Here is a 19,959-nt window from a genome sequence, read left to right as displayed (position 1 = left end):
AAGAGCAAGTTAGACAAACACCTGTCAGGGTGGTCTAGATCAGTGGTTCTCATCTAGGGGTCTGGGGCCCCCTGGGGAGCCGCGAGCAGGTTTCAGGGGGGCTACCAAGTAAGGTCAGTGTTAGACTTGCTAGGGTCCAGGCAGGGGTGAAAGTAAGTCTAGGGACTTACTGGTATGGGGCCAGCTCTGGCCCCCGGAAGGGGCAGGGCCTCAGGCAGAAGGAGCGGGGCGGGGCGGGGGGGGGTCAGAGCCCGCCCCGGCCCACCCTGTACTGGCAAGTGCCTCCTTCCCCCTCCCTGGGGTAACAGCGGCAGCCAGGGGCTCTGGTAGTGGTTTAAAGGGCCCTGGGCGGTAGTGGCGGCCGGAGCCCTGAGCCCTTTAAATTGCCTCCCCAGCCCTGCCACTGCTACCCCGGGGCTCTGGCAGCAATTTAAAGGGCCGGGGGCTCCAGCTGCTGCTGAGAGCCACAGGCCCTTTAAATTGCGCCTTGGGTCGACGATCCACCCTGGTATGGCGCACCGGCTCTTGCTTTCACCTCTGGGTCCAGGGTAGAAAGCGAAAACCCCACTGCATGGGACTGAAGCCCTGGCCCTAAGTCCCGCCACCTGGGGCTGAAGCCGAAGCCTGAGTAATATAGCTTCATGGGGGCCCCTGTGGCATGGGGCCCTGGGCAACTGCCCTGCTTGTATCCCCTAACACAGGCCCTGGCTTTTATATGCAGAAAACCAGTTATTGTGGCAGAGGTGGGCCATGGAGTTTTTATAGCATGTTGGGGAGGGGTGGGGGGCCTCAGAAAGAAATAGTTGAGAACCCCTGGTCTAGATAATACTTAGTCCTGCCAGGAGTGCAGAGGACTGGACTAGACGCCCTCGAGGCCCCTTCCAGTCCTATGGTTCTATGTGCAGTATCTGGTGCGTGATTGTTAAAGCAACTTGTTTTAAGCACAGGGAGGCTGTGCAGCACATGCTTGGCTAACAGCTGCGAAGGTGCCTCCGCCACAGCACGTTGTTAAAGTGTGAATTGAACAAAACCTTCAAAGGTGCATAGTAGAGCATCTGATGCTGACAGTACATTGCGTGTGGGGAGGGTACAGTGACCATGTCTAGCCAAATAGTGACAGATCATGGATTTGTTTTCCCTTTCAAACAAGGCTACAAAAACTACATTAAGAAAACATTCAGGTTGCACAGATAAGTACTCAAAAGTGGTGCATAAGCAACCTTACCTTGCGCCCTGCTATCAGTACACTGCACTATCGACTTTAATGATATAATCACATACTGTATCTCAAATATTCTGCTCCATCACACAGTGGAGATCAAAGGAGCTTTGCCAGTTTACACCAGCTGAGGATCTAGTCCCTAGATCCTAATCAATATTGCCAATTCAACAAGAGGTCCTGACAAAATTGCACTGGAATGCAGGAATATTTCTATTCTCACACTATACCAAACACTCTCTAGATAATAGAAGGTTTCAGAGTAGCAGCCGTGTTAGTCTGTATCCACAAAAAGAAAAGGAGTATTTGTGGCACCTTAGAGACTAACAAATTTATTTGAGCATAAGCTTTTGTGAGCTACAGCTCACTTCATCGGATGCATGCAGTGGAAAATACAGTGGGGAGATTTTATATCCACAGAGAACATGAAACAATGGGTGTTACCATACACAACGTGACGAGAATGATCAGGTAAGGTGAGCTATTACCAGCAGGAGAGAATAAAACAAACAAAACAAAAAACCTTTTGTAGTGATAATCAAGGTGGGCCATTTCCAGCAGTTGACAAGAACATGTGAGGAACAGTAGGGGGGGAAATAAACATGGGGAAATAGTTTTACTTTGTGTAACGACACATCCACTCCCAGTCTTTATTCAAGCCTAAGTTAATTGTATCCAGTTTGCAAATTAATTCCAATTCAGCAGTCTCTCATTGGAGCCAGTTTTTGAAGTTTTTTTGTTGAAGTATTGCCACTTTTAGGTCTGTAATTAAGCGACCAAAGAGACTGAAATGTTCTCTGACTGGTTTTTGAATGTTATAATTCTTGACGTCTGATTTGTGTCCATTTATTCTTTTACGTAGAGACTGTCCAGTTTGGCCAATGTACATGGCAGAGGGGCATTGCTGGCACATGATGGCATATATCACATTGGTAGATGCGCAGGTGAAGGAGCCTCTGATAGTGTGGCTGATGTGATTAGGCCCTATGATGGTGTCCCCCGAATAGATATGTGGACACAGTTGGCAACAGGCTTTGTTGCCAGGATAGGTTCCTGGGTTAGTGTTTTTGTTGTGTGGTGTGTGGTTACCAACTACATGGTAAGAGCCAGGCCAACGCTGTGTCTGGAACCCCACCCATTGTCAAGCTAGTGGGGCAGAGGGGTTCATCTAGAGGGTGATGGATCATCCTGGCACCAGCACTGAAGATTAGGGGATAAGGTATCAAGGAGAGGTGAGAGCAGGGGAATCGACTGACTGATCAAGAGAGTGGATGGGCACCCGGAGGTAAATGGGTGCTTTAGGATTTCCCAGGTGGTGCTGGGGGCCACAGGAGGAGGTAGGATACAATGGGGAACCCATTCTAAGCAGGATTCAGATACAGGAAGGAGCTGTGTGGGGTATTTATTATAACCCAGTGACACTTGTGGATCCATTAAATGGAATATGGAAGGCTCATTAGCTTGTCACATGTCCTGGTGGATCTTCCCCCCACCAAGCTCTGGGAGCCTATTTCCTCAGGTGAAGGGGAAGAGCTAATCCTTCCTATCCCTCCCTCGCACCCTGCCCTCTCATGCCAGCCAGAGCCTGGAGAGTGGTGAGCTCAACCCTATGGTCCCTGAGGATCCTGGTGCCAGTACTGGTGCCCTGCTGCTGTGAAAATCCGGTGCCTGCAGCAGTGGCTGGGAGCCCTGCTTGGCTCTGGGCTCATGGGAAGCGGAGCAGGGTTCTCTAACCACTCACAGGGGGAGGAGGAGAGGGCTAGAACGGAGGAGAGGAGGAGCCAAAACAGGAGCCAGATGGACAGCAGCCCCAGAGGTGGGGGTTGGCCAATGGGGATATTGGCGTGCACACCATTAGCTCTATTGAGCTAGGCATTTCTATTAGGTTAACCAGACCTGCTGGCCTCCGGGAAGGTAGCAGGAGACCTGCTGGCCTCCGGGAAGGTAGCAGGGAAAAGTGTATAAATCAAGCTAAGGGTACTAAAAAAAAAAAAAAAAAGAGAGAACAGGTTAACCAGTGGGCCAAAGGGCGGGGGAAAGGGACAAGGGAAGGTTTTGCCTTCAGTCCTGGAGTCTGCAGCCAGACCAGCACCTCCCATCAGCCGGCTAGATGTTCCTGTGGGATTCCTAAAGGCAATGATAGACTGAAGCAAACCTTATGGCACCTAGTAAGATGGTCCCTCCCTCAAAAAGCTTACAATCTAAACAGTACCATGGACAGCACTTGAAAAGACAGTGATTAGGAAATTGCTCACACCACCAAGGTATGGGTCTGCTATGGCAGATACTCAACCCCGAGCTCTTCCACTGACTTGATGAAAAGGTCCCATCCCCAGATTCAAAGCTGGATGCCTAAAGTTTGGATCCTAAAGTCTCTATTTATCTGCTCAAATTAATAAGACAGCAGCTCCCATTGGCCTCAGAGCAAGGTAAGGATGCTCAGGGCCCCAGAAAAATCAGGTCACTTTAGATGCTTTCCTTAAGGGCCAAGATGTCCAATCCTGGGTACCTCAATGAACAATGCCTGTACTTTCAGATTCCCATGCAGCGTAGTCTCTTCTCACCGCCACACTTACTGAGCTAGGGCTCTTTGGCAAGGAAAGAGGAAAGTATGGTAAGTCACAAGATAAACTCTACAACTGGTGGAGATTTTACCCAGGGAATAAGCTAAAGAGAGCACATTTGCTTCATTTTAAAGGCATATGCCTTCAATTCATGACATTGATTATGAAGTCAGAACTGGTCAAAGAAACTGGTGAGAATCCATTCCCTCTCCTCTCTCCGCCACCCCTTCTCCCCCCGGGTCTGCTCTGCCCTCCAGCTGAGTCTGTTTAATGTGGTTCCAACACCTTTTAGTACAACAGTATTTTCAAAGAACCTCTCATTCCCCATCCGACGAAGTGAGCTGTAGCTCAGGAAAGCTTATGCTCAAATAAATTGGTTAGTCTCTAAGGTGCCACAAGTCCTTCTTTTCTCATTTCCCACTGTGTGTGTTATGCCAAAGAGGAGAGGGGACCTTTAAAAAGGATGCTGCTAGTATCCTTTTAAACTAATAAAGCCTAAAGCAAACAATCCACCAAAGAGAGAAGTAAAATTATTAAAAAGTAAGAAGTTACTTGCATGTATAGATCACCGTACGATACCTGCAGTTCTGACGCTCCCCAGAGAACAAGTTCCGATTGAATTGTTTCAGACACTGAAAAAGGCAAATTGATCAGGACTGTTACTAGGGGCTAGTATTACAGCACTTGTGAATGTGAATCTCTTTTTAAAAGGGAAAGAAGATTTCTCCTCTCATTGAAGACCATCCAATATCACAGCAGCAGCTTTATCAAATATAATTCTATAAACTGTTCCTAAGCTGTAAGAAGTCTACAAGGTGCAGAGTTGCTGGCACAGAATGGCTGTGACATCACAGGTGAGGCATTTCGGCAATGGGCAAATGACCCTTTGCACGCCTCAAGTTTGTGAAGTACTCTGATCTTTCTGGATGAAGAGTGTCAACTGTGCAGTAATTTGATTCACCTACAGTATTTGAATCAACAAGTTTTATTTTTCATCATTTGCAACTAGTACAAAACTATTCTAATGTGCTGTGTTATGTTTAAATGAAGTTTAAACATTTTGAGAAATAAACTGTGTAGTACAGTAAATAACATTCACCTATTTTGGCCACAGCATAAACATGAGAAATCAGAACAAACAGATCCCATTACCCGAACAAGGCAAGTTTCAGTTCTCAAACCAATCACTGAGAAATAACTTTTAAAAATCTAAATAGAAGTTATTAAAATTGGTGGTTTAAATCAAGTGGTTTTACTACTAATTTTAGTCATGATTTAAGCCATTTTGATGTAGCAAATCTGCCCTGCCTTTCAATGCTAACAAGTTTCTTTGAAATCAGTGTGTTCCATGTCACTAAAAATACCATTTTCTTTTTGAGAGGACAAATTCAGGGGGATGTGGCGATTTTTCAAAGACAACTGGGAGTTGGATGCCCAATTCCCACTGAAAGTCAATGTGAAATGAGCATCGAATTGCCCATTTCCATAGTCGTAAGTGCAAACACAAATCCTGGAATGGACACTAAACCTCATGCCTAAGCTGAGCTGTTGCTATTAGAGATCACAAGGAGACCTTCATGCCCAGTGCAGGACAGGATTCTTGCACCTTCTTCTAAAACAGCTTGTGCTGTTCACTGTCAGAGACAGGATACTGGATCGGTTGGACCTTGGGTCTGAGCCCACCTGGCAATTCTTATGCCCCTTTGTGTCTTTGAATATCTCTCCTGTGGGCTTAATGATAGTGGACTATATCCTTTCCCACATGGGGCCCAAGTCAAAGCTGTACTCTCCTGGCTATCTATCTTTTCATCTACTGAAAGAAACAACCGAGTAGAAATTCATTCTTATGCTTTTGTGAAAGAAGAAAATATCACTTTATTTTCAATATACAGATTAAGTTCCACCATAAAATAAGGATAATGAATCTTTGAATACACATGAATAAAAATATTTTGTTTTTAAAACAAGACTAATTCTGCCATGTCCCTTTCTTGATTGTGATCAATCTGTCTGGAATCAGGCATACAGCCCCCTCCTTTAGGAAGCTGTTTCCTAATGTGACTATGGTACTCCACAAGCTACACCGCATCTATCCAGTGCATAAAATGCCCTCACTCCACATACAAAAGCTACATCTTCATGTACATTTGCAAATACTAGTTGGGTACAATACTACTCCATCATCTTCCTGCCCCCAAAACTAGTCCTCTTCCAAACCTATAGGAATTACTCCCTATAATGGAGGTAAATCCAGCAAGTTATCCCAGCCCAGAGTCTCTTCAGTGATGGATAAAGACGACGCCCTAGAGTGACATGCAGCACATGTGTGTATGCAATATGAACTGCAAGCCACCAGATACTGAAATGAGAGCAATATACATATGTCACTTCAGCAAAGCTCTCTCAATAATGTAATTATTCCTATAATTTGATTTCTTGGTTCTTTTCATTCAAAAAAAGATACTCCTATCCTAGCCTGTTTAAGATAGTCAACAATATTTGATTCCACACACAACAGAGGCTTATGTTATTGCTTGCAGCATAAGCATATTTGCTGGAAATGCCTACAGAAGATTCAGACCTAGACAAGAGGTTCAGTTGTAAAGCAAGAACACTAGAAGGTGCCCCACACCAGCTTTATAGTCTGGGCACTACAATGAGTAGAGTTTGAAAGTTCTTCATTGTCCTGCTGCATACCATACAGAGGTCAGTAGAACAATGTTGCAAGTGTGCATCCTTCCATTCTCTAGAGGATGGCATCAGTGATAAGGATCTCCCCCAGCACTGACTTAGGTATGCAAGAGCAGTTAGCATCTAGAAATAGCAACTCCTGTTAAAGTAAGGGTTAAATTGGATCACCGTCAAAATCCACGTTCCCTACCTGAAGTTTGGGTGACCTGGGCTGTCATGACAAGTGTTCAAGTCAGTACTCTACTCTATCAAGTATTGGCAGAACAGGGTTTCAGATCATCTCACAATATCTTGGAAAGATTTTACTTTCCCAGCAGGACTAGCTGAGCCCCTTTCTCCCCCGGCTCCACGATTTTCAGAGCACAGATGACCTACCTTGCGTTTCGGGATGCAGGTACCTAACAAAACAGCTGACCAAAATGTTTAGGAAAAGACTGGGTTTCCTGACCTACCTCTCTGATTTAAACTGGAAGTTACAATAAATATTTTTAGGGAGTAATTACAGCAGTCATTGAGATCTCTTCTTTGCAAAAGCAGATTCAAAGGCTAGATTTAGACTGACAGCATGATACAAAAAATATTGGGCTATTCTAGACAGCTGGGTCCACGAGCATCAGCCACCGATGAAACTGGCCATCTAGAATTTGAGACGCCTTAGCTAAAAAACTTAAAATCGCTACCTACATTAAAACAACCTGAAGGTATTCTTGTTTTAGAACCTCTTTCACTGAGCTACCTTTTTGTGAACTCTGGTGTTGAATATCATTGCTGTTTCCAATTTCCCAATGAGATCACACAATTAAAAATGACTCTGTTTCTGCACACATTTTTGGGTACGATGTTAAGCAGAAACGTAAAGGTGATTGTTGTAGCAGGTCACCTAAAACTCCTCTTCTCCGGAACAAGCTCTGGGAATACCTGCAAACATTAATATGCTGACCACCTAGCTACTTAAGTATTCGTTCACTAACCTTTGCTCTGAATCACTGACTGGGGAGCATAAGATCAATTCCACTGCTCGGCAATGCACAATCACTTGTGCATTTTCTTGATGAGACCAGGGAGCGGATTGCAGAAAATGAGTATAAGACTGTGCTAGGCTCAAATTCATGCTTTGTAAAGTCTCCATGTTTTCAATACAACAGAATGAGGTAGCATTGAACAGCCTTTGCAATAGGACTGACTCCATTTTTGAGTTCTAATAATGTACCCCCTTGCTACATGTTTTAGTCTGAGCCAGAGGCTTTTTAAGGGGGGGGGGGAATAATAAAAAGAAAAAAGAGGAAGAATTAGGCCAACAATTTTGCAAAATCTGCCTTTTTGGTATCAGCACTAAGCATTGCTCTCTGTCAGCTGGAGAGAAATACAAAACACTGCAGTTTCGTTCTTTTCTCTTTTGTTTTTAAAGCCCAAGGGACTTCTGCACAATCTGCTTGGCAATTTTGTTAAACTGTTCTCTGTCATCCCGCCACATTTTGGAGGCATCAACATTGGCTCCACTTTCATCATTTGGTTCTGAAATGAGAAAGACACAACAGATAGGCAGGTTACTCACCGAGGACTTTGGTTCTTCAAATGCTGCCTCTGCACATTCATCCCCCTGTGTGCTTGGGATACCATCCGCACCAGGGGGAATGTAGATGCCTTTGGAGAGGAAATCCCACTATATGTGCAGCGCCCACCCCACCCCTTGTTCCACATATCTCATAGAAAACAGAGAAGAGTTTCAGCAAGAGGTTTTCTGGGGGGAGAAGCTTAAGTGATTGGTATTGGTGCTTTCTTAGTAGCTGAACCTCAGCACTTAAGATAGTATTTTGTCACCAATGAGGCAATCAGAAGATTAGTGGAGGTTTCTAACACTGCAGGCTGCCGCCTGGCAAATCCCTTTCTGGTTCTGGAGTTTCATGAAAACCCAGATTTCTCTTCAGCCCCACCACTGCAGGTCCTCTCCTGCACCTGGGGGAAGAGTGCCACAGAAACACACACAACATTCATTTCTAGAGCAACCTTCACTTCTTCAGCCTCAAGAATCTGAGAACTTTGCAAACAGTATTTAAGCCCCTGTGAGGTTGGCAACTCATTTTACAGTCAGCTAAACTAAGGTACAGAGACTTACCCAAAATTAATAAAGAACAGTGGTGAAAGGGGGAGCATAATTACTTCTTAAGGATCATACAGACAATGGCAACTGAGAATAGAACCCAGGAGTCCTGACTCCCAGCCTCTACCTCCTGCATCTGCCATTTTGCTTTCATGGTTTGATCACAAGGAATTGGAGCCATTCCATGACAAGAGGGGAATAAAGCTCATGAAGTCTCTTGTGACTGTACATGAACTTCAGATCCAAATTAATCCAACTACGGATGATTTGACCAGTTCAGAGCACAGAAACACTAACCTGAGGATCACCAATCTCCAAACCTAGCTTCTTCCAAGACTGTTACCATCCAGACCTTTCTCACCACTCCTGGATCAGACTGTGGGACCCTATACCTCTCGCAACCTCTCCACTAGGCCCCAGCTGCCTTCAGTTTCCAGTCTTTGGTAGGCACAACTCCAGAGCACACAGTTTGAATCTGCTAGCAGCCAGGGTCCAGGAAAGAGGTTTTCAGAATCTCTGCTACACAAAGGATATTCAAAGGTGTGTCTTGTGGCAGGGGAAAAAGGGAAACAAAGTCACAAGGATGGAAGAGTCCAGGCAGCTATTGGAGCATTGGAAAGCCTGGGTAAGATGGTGACACAACCCAAACCTTTTGAGGCCTACACATCACTGTATTAAGCCTTAGGATGTTTAATGTATAACTGGTAATTGAGCTGATGTGGGAACAGTCTTGATGTTAAAAATGGGAACAAGTAGAGTGCTTTGCGTCCTGTTCATTCAGGTTTTCTGTTCCTAAAACCTTGGATTTTACATCCTGATGGTCATTGCTGTGATTATGGTCGACGGTAGTATTTCTTCCCTGAGTGTATACATCCAGAATACCTCTCTAGGTTCTTAGCCAGCCTTCATCATAGCAGCATCTAAGCACCTAAATTATATTTTTATCACTCAGTACCAATTATTCAAGGGACACATTTTTATCTTCTCCAGTTATTAGATAGCCAAACTTTAGAAACTTATCTCCAGGGTAGAAGTCTGTGTGAAATATTATTACATTAGCTACAGGGCTTGCAGGGTTGTCCCTGAAACACTGACTTCTTCGGTGACCTATCAGAGTGAGAACCAAAAACTGAACCCTGGTTTCACACACGATAGCAGAGAGCAGTAACTGGGCCTCACAGATCTACATGGCAGTGCCACTAGCCTGGAGAGAAGCAGTGTGAGGTTGCATGCAAACCTGGAGCCACCAATTTGCTGATCTAGTCCAGGTATTTTGAGGGTACCGATACATTAATAAAGCAGTAGGTGGCTGTTATGGCACTGACAGATCTTGCTGTTGCAGAACAAGATCTGAGACCTTTGACTGCCCAACAAAGACAAATATCAAAGTAAAGACATTAACCATGCTTCAGAAATGCTATCCTAGCTGAGCAACTCCAGATGAGGCACTAATCCTTACCTGCTAACATGCTGACCACTGACAAGAGGATCTTCTCCACGCTCTGCACTGGGCTCCACCGCTCAGCGCTGCTCTCGTACCCCATGGGGTCATCCCCGGGAGCATGCAGAATGGAAATGCAAACTCTCCCATCTGGGTAAACTGAAGAGGAAGCAGAGGAGATGAAAAGCTTTTTATAAATGATGCATTTGCCCCTTTGGGCTCCTCAGCCCAGCAATTATTTATGTGCAGAGATGACCAGACTTGCTCAGCCCTTGCCTCCACACAGCCGCTGCTGAACCCAAGGGGACACTTTCCCTTCAGAAGGCAACAGGACAAGTTATGGGTGTTTTGTTATCTTCCCTGAACTAAGAAGGGAGAACCTAACTTTACCATCATTGTAGCCCAGGTCACAGAGGCAGGTTGTAAAAATCAGATCTCATGCACAGGAGAAAAAAATAATACTCTACAGTGAAAGTAGGCAGCAAATTAGAGCCAAACATTTTTCAGCATCACTAGTGCCCAAGTTTCTCTCTCCCAGGGACTCTGCAATATGGATTACTGTACCTCCAGAGAATCGTTACCCCGTAGTTTCCAAAGTGAACCGCACTTCGTTATTTTCTGCCCATGTTTCTAGCCTCCCTACAGACTTTTGCCCTGTCCTCACCACCCGTTCCAAATTACTCTCACCCGCAGGTTTCATTAGCGTACTCCTTCCGGAACAGAGATGGAGATATTAAGAGTGGATCTCACCACAATCCTCTGCTAGTCTCCTCCCTGCAACTGGACACAAGATACTCTGACACTCCAAGAACTCCATCCTCTGCTGGTCACTGCTATGCTGACTTGCTGGATTTTCAAAGCAGTGTAGAAAATTTTAGCCCTATATATATATATATATATATATATATATATATATACACACACATACATATACACACACAACTAAGTCACCCAGGCTTCTTGAAAACTTCAGTCCCTGCAGAACTTTCCTTACATTACATTAAAGGTGCATCTGTACAGGAGTCAACTGGGAGATCAGTTCCCATGGTGACAGGCAGGGTCTAAGAACATTGACAATCAGTCGGAGACAAGGGCAATGGGAGCTGGGTGGATTAAACTACCCCTCTTGCTGACGGAATAATATACCCTAGTGTACAGGAAGGGCAGAGTAGGTGAAGATCAGGAGCTGCACAAATTCCATGGCTTGTTTAAACCGTATTTCATGTCAGGTACCTAAATCTCAGCCAGAACTTAAAGTGGTTGACATTCCAGAGCTTGTGTACTAGGGGTGGGGAACATGCGGGGCAGGTGCGACCAGAGTTTTCCCTCTAGTATTGTCAGACTTTAATGAATCAGAGGATGGGTCCAGGCACATAATTTGAGTCATAATAAAAGGTTCACACATGTTTTCTGTGTTGCTTTAATAACTAATTAAAGCAGTAACCAACAGCTTTGTGCAGAACGCCATGGGCCTGTTCAGAAAATGAGAACTGAGTGCTGGAATAGCATTTGGTGCGGTTTTTAAAATATATGAGCTTTTGGACACAAGCATTAGTATTATTCAGTAGAACATTTTTAAACCCCTACCTGCAGAGAGGAGTCCCATAAAAACAGTTTGGTTGTGATACAGCGAACAGTTAAAAAGATTGGAGTTACACTAAAAGACTAAAAAAAAGGTCTGCTGAAATTCACATCCAAGAATCTGAGCTGTGCCACATATTGAACAGAGGCACCTGGCCTCACAGCAATGTCACATGAGGAATCTCATTAAACCCCCGTCTTTTGCAGCAAATGCTACTTTTTCTTCCCTTAAAAAGATTCCTCATATTAGCAACATTTAAGTTACAGAACAGCACAGAAGAGAGTCTACCCCAGATTCAGATTGTTTTTCTAGCCATACACCACAAGGCATACGGCATCAGAGAATTCAGATGTAGTATAACTGCAAGAATTCCTGCAATGATCCCCATGCAAGACAGACTCACTTTTCAGTCCTGACCCTTGCTGTACCATGACCAAGAAAGCACGATAAGAGAGAGTTAGATTAGGAGAAAAGACAGTTCCAGAAAGACATGAAACTGTCCACTGGTTAGGAGAGCTCCCAGCACACACTCCAGATCTGGGGTTAAATGAGAGACAACAGCCTTTGTGGAAACACCTGATGTCCTCCTACAACAGTTGCCCCTTTAAAAAATTATGTATTAAAATAAAGTCTTTAAAAAAAAACCAAACACCTGTTGAATCAAACTTACTGTTTGGATGAAACATCTCACATGTGAACCTCATCTTTGGAGGACTTAGAGGATAATCAAGAGGGAAGCTCAGGATAGCTGGGAAAACACCATACTCAAAACAGGTATCCTCTGGGCCCCTAGAAACAAGTGAAACAAATTAAGTACCTGACTGCAGTGTAAATCCCTCTCTCTGCAGTAGTCACTTATTAAGAGGATTAATCAGAGAAATACAATTTAACCTTGGTGTTGTGAACATCAAAAAGAAATCGGAAAGAAGAGTATATTGGCCTATCAGTACTCCTGCAATAAGAGTCAAAGTGTTAAGAAAATTATTATGCACGCACTTGGGATTCCACTAAAATTCAAATAATACAGTTATGGTAGGGGACAGAAAAAAAAAAGATCCCAAAAGTTAAGAGTAACAAAATGATTATTTGTAAAAGACTGTAAGCGGTTAGGGGCAGGACCTCTCTTACTGTGCGTTTATAACACTGAGAACAGCAGGGCACAGAACCTGAATGGGGCCGCCAGCTGCTACTGCAATACAAGTAGTAAAGCATTTCAGAAGATGGCACATCAGTAGCAGCAGGTTACTTATAATGTGCAGGACACTATTCTTGTGCAACACATGCTAATGTCCATTTGAACAACAGACTTCTCCTGTCCTGGCGTGGCTAGCATTACCACCAATATCCCCCATTTAAAGGTGGCTAATGACTAAGATCTTGTTGAAACTTGTTCTGAAAAAGTCTGATATTTGTTTTCAAGTTTACATTTCAGGAGAAAGGTGGTGATATATCAACTCCCGGCATCAGTCACTGCTGTTCAGAGCTTGTCTCCTGAAGTATGAAACACAGGCTTGCAATGTTTCCATTCAAAGATGTGAGGGCTGGACCCATGACTGGTTCCCTTCCTCACAACCATGGCACACAAAGCATGGTTTGCCCCATGAGACCACTATCTGAGTCATTACAAGCATGGGAAAAGTGATTGAAATGGCACTGTTAAGTTATTTCTCCTTAGGTTTCAAGTCCTCTTCACACTGCTTTTGACAGCCAAGTGGACTCTGGGAACTGAAGTTTGTAGTAGAGAAGTTTCCTCTCTGATGAACACCCTGGGGTGTGCTATTGTAGGATATTTACAAGCAGAGAACTGCTGGTATTTGATTACTGGTCACCAGTCAATTGTGATCTCTGGCTTTGCAGTGGGGCTGCTGCTAAGACAGGCTCTCTGCCTGCGCCGGCCCCACGCCGCTCCTGGAAGCTGCCAGCGCCACCCCGCAGGGGCAGAGGTCTCCCTCCTCATGCTGCTCCTGCCTTTAAGCACCGCCCCCGCAGCTCCTGTTGGCCACAGCTCCCCATTTCCAGCCAACTGCAGAGAGGAGCAGCATGCAGAGCCATGTGCCGCTCACACCCGCTAAAGAGGCCGCAAAGATGCATTGGCGCTTTCCTGGAGTGGTGTGAGGCCGAGGTAGGCAGGGAGCCTGCCTTAGTGGCAGCCAACCTGCACCGCAACCAGGAACCACAGGAGATAAGTGCTGCCCAGAGGGAGACCACACTCCAACCCCCAGCCCTGACCCCCCTCCCAGAGCCAACACCCACACCCACTCCTGCACCCCAACACTCTGCCCCAGCCCGGAGCCTCCTCCCGCACCCAAACTCCCTCCCAGAGCCCACATCCCCTCCTGCCCCTCAACACTCTGCCCCAGTCCAGAGCCCTGTCCTGCACCCAAACTCCCTCCCAGAGCTTGCACCCCTCACCCCCTCCTGCACCCCAACCCCCTGCCCCAGGCTCAGCCCAGAGCCCCCTCCCACACTGCGAACCCCTCGGCCCCAACCCAGAGCTTGCACACCCTCCTGAACCCCAACCCGCTGAAAGTGAGTGAAGGTGGGGGAGAGCAATCGATGGAGAGGGGGGATGGAGTGAGTGGGGCGGGGCTGTGGGGAAGGGGTGTGGCCTCAGGGATGGGGCGGGGTAGATCCTGGGTAGCCCTTAAATTCAAAAAGTGATCTTGGGTGTAAAAAGGTTGGAGATCACTGCTCTAAGAAAACCAAGAACAGAGACAACAACGCTTCCTCAGCTCTCGTCCCCTAATGCCCCTACTCTACTTGTGCTACATTGACGACATCTTCATCATCTGGACCCATGGAAAAGAAGCCCTTGAGGAATTCCACCATGATTTCAACAATTTCCCACCATCAACCTCAGCCTGGACCAGTCCATACAAGAGACCCACTTCCTGGACACTATGGTGCTAATAAGCGATGGTCACATAACCACCACCCTATACCGGAAACCTACTGACCGCTATTCCTACCTACATGCCTCCAGCTTTCACCCAGATCACACCACACGATCCATTGTCTACAGCCAAGCTCTACGATATAACCGCATTTGTTCCAACCCCTCAGACAGAGACAAACACCTACAAGATCTCTATCAAGCATTCTTACAACTACAATACTCACCTGCTGAAGTGAAGAAACAGACTGACAGAGCCAGAAGAGAACCCAGAAGTCACCTACTACAGGACAGGCCCAACAAAGAAAATAACAGAACACCACTAGCCATCACTTTCAGCCCCCAACTAAAACCTCTCCAACCCATCATCAAGGATCTACAACCTATCCTGAAGGATGACCCATCACTCTCACAGATCTTGGGAGACAGGCCAGTCCTTGCTTACAGACAGCCCCCCAACCTGAAGCAAATACTCACCAGCAACCACACACCACACAACAAAAACACTAACCCAGGAACCTAGCCTTGCAACAAAGCCCGTTGCCAACTGTGTCCACATATCTATTCAAGGGACACCATCATAGGGCCTAATCACATCAGCCACACTATCAGAGGCTCGTTCACCTGACATCCACCAATGTGATATATGCCATCAAGTGCCAGCAATGCCCCTCTGCCATGTACATTGGCCAAACTGGACAGTCTCTACGTAAAAGAATAAATGGACACAAATCAGACGTCAAGAATTATAACATTCAAAAACCAGTCAGAGAACACTTCAATCTCTCTGGTCACTCGATTACAGACCTAAAAGTGACAATTCTTCAACAAAAAAACTTCAAAAACAGACTCCAACGAGAGACCGCTGAATTGGAATTAATTTGCAAACTGGATACAATAAACTTAGGCTTGAATAGAGACTGGGAGTGGATGGGTCATTACACAAAGTAAAACTATTTCCCCTTGTTTATTCCCCCTCCCACTCCCCACTGTTCCTCAGATGTTCTTGTCAACTGCTAGAAATGGCCCACCTTGATTATCACTACAAAAGGTTCCCCCCCGCCCCCGCTCTCCTGCTGGTATTAGCTCACCTTAAGTGATCACTCTCCTTACAGCGTGTATGGTAACACCCATTGTTTCATGTTCTCTGTGTATATAAATCTCCCCACTGTATTTTCCACTGAAAGCATCCGATGAAGTGAGCTGTAGCTCACGAAAGCTTATGCTCAAATAAATGTGTTAGTCTCTAAGGTGCCACAAGTCCTCCTTTTCTTGTTTTAGGGGATACATACACCTGACAGGAATGACATAGACGAGGCACATAGATTGAAAAGAGGTAGGGCAAAGTTTTGTGCTTTCCATTACGCAGCACAGATGGTGGCTGATGAGTTTGACTTAACCTAAAAATGGCAGCCAAAGACTCCCAGCTACTAATACCATACCAACATCCAACCAGCATTGGGCCCTTCAGACCACCTAGGTATCTGGAAGCATGCCACCCAAAGGTGGCCTGCAGGAAAGGGAAAGAATAAGAACACCTACTGCAGGTGGTACACAGCCCCAAATATTATGCCATAAATGGAGGAGTAAGGGCACTACACACAGTCAGCAGCAATTAGTCCTACAAGCCTAGTTAACTCCTTTGGAAAGGTCACACGCACGCAGCCACCTGAGGCACACAAAGAGAGCACAGCATGGGAGCAAGCTGTGCAGCTGGAGGTGCAGGTGACTGGAGCAGCATGGAGGAAAAGGCCATGGATCCACAGGGTTATCAACCTTTTCAGCCTGAGTCTCTGCATGAATGTCTAATTGCACAGCCTGCCCACTCAAACCACTTGGCACACGCACAGAATGGGACGACATGGCAAAAACTCAATACGTCTCATGTTGATGCTATTTCTCTCACTAGACACCTCAAAATCCAGTCCCCCTTTGCACTCTTCTGCTCGCTCTCTCATTGGCATACAGCATCTTCACCAGACTGCTACAGTGGCGCAGCTAGATCGGTGCAGCTGCACTGCTGTAGCTCTTCTAGTGTCAACTAGCCCTCAGTGTCACGTAAGATCCCTGTAGCAACTCCAGCCATGAAAAAGTCACAATAGGAAATAGGGCATTTCAGCTGTATATACCCAATAAGTGTTTTATTCTGTTCCTCTCTTCCCAACTGCTGCTCTGCAACACGTCCTGTTCCCCATGGACATGGCGGGCAGCTTCCTTGTTCCCTTCCCCCAGGGACACTCCTCTCCTACTGGCAGTTCTAGTCCTGCTGGCATCCCCTAGCTGAGTGGTTCTCATTCAGGGGTCCGTGGCCCTCTGGGGGGCCGTGAGCAGGTTTCAGGGGGTCCTCCAAGCAGGGCTAGCATTAGACTCCCTGGGCCCCAGGGCAGAAAGCTGAAGCCCCACTGCATGGGGCTGAAGCCCAGGGTCCTGAGCCCTGCCACCTGTGGCTGAAGCCAAAGCCTGAGTAACTTAGCTTCATGGGGGCCCTGTGGCATGGGGCCCCAGGCAATTGCCCTGCTTGCTACCCTCTAATGTTGGCCGTGGCTTTTATATGCAGAAAACCAGTTATTGTGGCACAGGTGGGCCCTGGAGTTTTTCTATCATGTTGGGGGGGGGGGGGGGCCTCTGAAAGAAAAAGGTTGAGAACCTCTGCCCTAGCTCTTCTGTGGGCCATTACTGGCAGGTCCAGTCGGGGGGAGGTGTAAGAGCTACCCCCACAATACAGCAGCAGCCTGCAGGCTGGTAGAAGCAGATGGAAACAAGGCGTTACAAGACACAAGCTGGCCAGAGCAGCTGCAGTTCTCCTTCCTCTTACCCCCTACCATGCCTCATCTAGTCAGCAGTCAGCACACTGATACGCGGTGGGTTTGTGCAGGAGCCTGTGCACCTTGCGATAACCATGTATCAACAGAAGTCTTTCCCACTTCAGCATGGCAACTGCCTTGTGCTATTACAGTCACCACTAGGCAGGCACCCAAACCCTTGTCTAGTAAGAAACCTCAGGATTTCCATTACATGTTTCCTGAGCTCTTCTAAAGAGCACAAAGAGTTAACCTGCTCTTATCCCACTCCCCATAAACTTAAAACCAAACATGGAGTTGGGAGGGAGGGGAATATCAAAGCTTGCACATTAAATTACTAGGAAGGTTGTAACACTCTGTTCAATTATACCCACACACATCCTGCTAATTACGTAATCTGTCTCCAAGGCATGTTCCAGGATTTGAATGTCTGCACGTCAGGGGAGAATAGCCAGCAGGTATGGCGCTTTTGCTTCTTTGAAGATACTGTTGTGCTGCTCACAGGGACGTCAAACATAGCAGCTCAAAAATCATTTAAAAGATAGGGACTAGGTGGGGACTCACCTAATTGACCGACCAAGAGTCGAACTATCAGTATCAACTACATGTCAGGACTTCTTACCACTTGAGACAAAATACTGAACACTTCAGGAAGCATAACTGCTGTATATGGAGTCCCCACACCTCTCAGCTTTCAGACTCTTGTTCTGTGACATATCCAAGGCATACATAATGCTGCGTGCAATTACATACATCAGAGCTCATGTGAAAGTGTTCTCTATCATATGCATCTAGTTCACAAAATAACCAAGTGTCATAGGGTGACCCCGCTTCGACAGGCCGTGGCATGACAGGTGCATCTGCCTCAGTTTCCCTGTTCACAATCCCACCAAACAGCCTCTCTTAATGCAGATGGCCCTTGTGGGGTTAATTTATTATAGAAGTCCTGTGCACATAATTCACAACAAAAGTCCCACAACCATAGTCCAGAATTCCCCCCACATAGTTCAAACAGTACATGCAACATACAGCTTGGGCATCTCCCACCAGGCCCCGGCTTCCCGGTACAGTCCTCTCCTATCCTCATCCCAGGACAGCCAGTCCAGCCCTTCTACCCTGAGTGCACCCCACTCTTCCCAGTGGGAACCCCCACAGTCTTTGTGCTCGGAGAGCATATTTAGCAGGGAACATCCCTGCCAAGAGAGCATCCTTCACTCCCTTTGGCCCTCTCACAGTTCCTCTGGGTCCAGCTCTCTGATCCTGGAATATCAGTCACTGGGTATCTTTCTGTACCTGATTCTCCCTGTCCTTTATAGCCCCCAGGTGCTGTCCTGCCCTCTTAGTTGGCCTGTAGACGGAAGCTCAAGTTCTACAAGCCAGAAAAACTGAGTAGGCTTGCTCCTCAAAAGTGTGGGGATTTAGAAAGGCTCGACAGGTGGGTTAGTGAAAACGATAAACACAGGCACTAGACCTGCGCTTTCTGCTCCTCAGATTACTTTAAAATGAGAGAAACGCATCAATAGCCAGTGAGAATCAAAATTATACTACAGTCATGTTTGTCTTCCTCATGCTTAGTCAGGGTAATTCAGCAATAAACACCATGAGCTGACATTTATTCTGGTTACAGTTTAAATACATTTATGTATTAAACTCCTGAAAGTGTGTGGAGTTTCTGGTGCCTCACATTCCCTTTTAAAAGCAACAGGAAACCCTGGGGGTTTCTCTGTTCAGATATGCTAATGCATGATCATATATGCCTCATTTTCAGGACCTCTGTTAAACAGGCCAATTGTTTTTGTTTTAGTCATTTGTTGCTGCGGGGATCAAGTTCAAAGGGAAACCACGAAGTGAAACCAAGATGGGATTTTCTACTATGAAATGCATAAGGGTGTTAATTTTAGACCTAAACAACTTGACAGCATCCCATTAAATTCAAGTAGTATGCCAAGAGCACTAAAGTTAAGCAGCTATTTGGTAATCCCACTACCTGGTACGGAAAGGATCTCGAAGCACTCCACAAAACTTGAAGCTTCAACACCTTATTCTATGATCTTGTCTGACTTCCCATGCTAATCAATGTCGGGTGTGTTGAGTAGTTGGACACCTCCAGGAAAAACCCAGATGATGCGGACGTTATTAAGGCACCACAGTGACTGGCACTCTTTCCTTCTAGTCAGTACAGTATGGATCCAATGCTCCAGTGTGGTGTTAGGGAGCTGCTGGAAATAGCATCTTTCAAATGAAGTGCAAAACCAACTATCACAAAAGATGTGTTGCTACACATAAATCCTGGGAGTTCCCCTCAGCAAAGTTCACATCGGGAACTACATTCTGCCCACCTACATGCATCCCCGTAGTTTCAGCTTGAAGTCACCATTTCTCAACCTAAACTGTTGTGATACTGCACAGAGCCGAAACATGGCTAATAACTAACTACCTTTTGATCATGCAAATCTCACATCTTTAACTTTCTCAGAAAGCTGTGCTCCTCTGGAACAACAGAAATCACAAGGCCCTGGACAAAGCATTGTTGCTTGAGGAGATCCAGCTACAAAACAAACAATTATATGGAGCAAATAATCAAGCAATCAGTTTGCAAATACCTAGCAAATAATAAGTTGAGATGTAATAGCATGGATTTGTCAACAACAGATCGTGTCAAACCAA

General features: G+C 45.9%; 1 protein-coding gene across 3 annotated transcripts in view; it reads right to left on the bottom strand.

The window, feature by feature from the left end:
- Positions 1-5,638: 5,638 nt before the first annotated feature.
- The window catches only part of UBE2G2 (ubiquitin conjugating enzyme E2 G2), a 53,376-nt gene continuing 39,055 nt past the window's right edge, over positions 5,639-19,959 (bottom strand). For all 3 annotated transcript variants that reach the window (XM_037908681.2, XM_037908683.2, XM_037908682.2), the window contains 3 exons: positions 12,269-12,387; positions 10,035-10,175; positions 5,639-7,989 (listed from right to left, as the gene is read on the bottom strand). In XM_037908681.2, coding sequence (XP_037764609.1) covers positions 7,877-7,989; positions 10,035-10,175; positions 12,269-12,387 — 373 coding nt within the window. In that variant the 3' untranslated portion in view covers positions 5,639-7,876. The remainder of the gene's footprint in view (positions 7,990-10,034; positions 10,176-12,268; positions 12,388-19,959) is intronic.

This window comes from Chelonia mydas, chromosome 9, assembly GCF_015237465.2.
Source record: "Chelonia mydas isolate rCheMyd1 chromosome 9, rCheMyd1.pri.v2, whole genome shotgun sequence".
Classification (NCBI taxonomy): domain Eukaryota; kingdom Metazoa; phylum Chordata; order Testudines; family Cheloniidae; genus Chelonia; species Chelonia mydas.
Note: the sequence above shows the minus strand (reverse complement) of the source record. Positions and strands in the feature narration are given on the sequence as shown.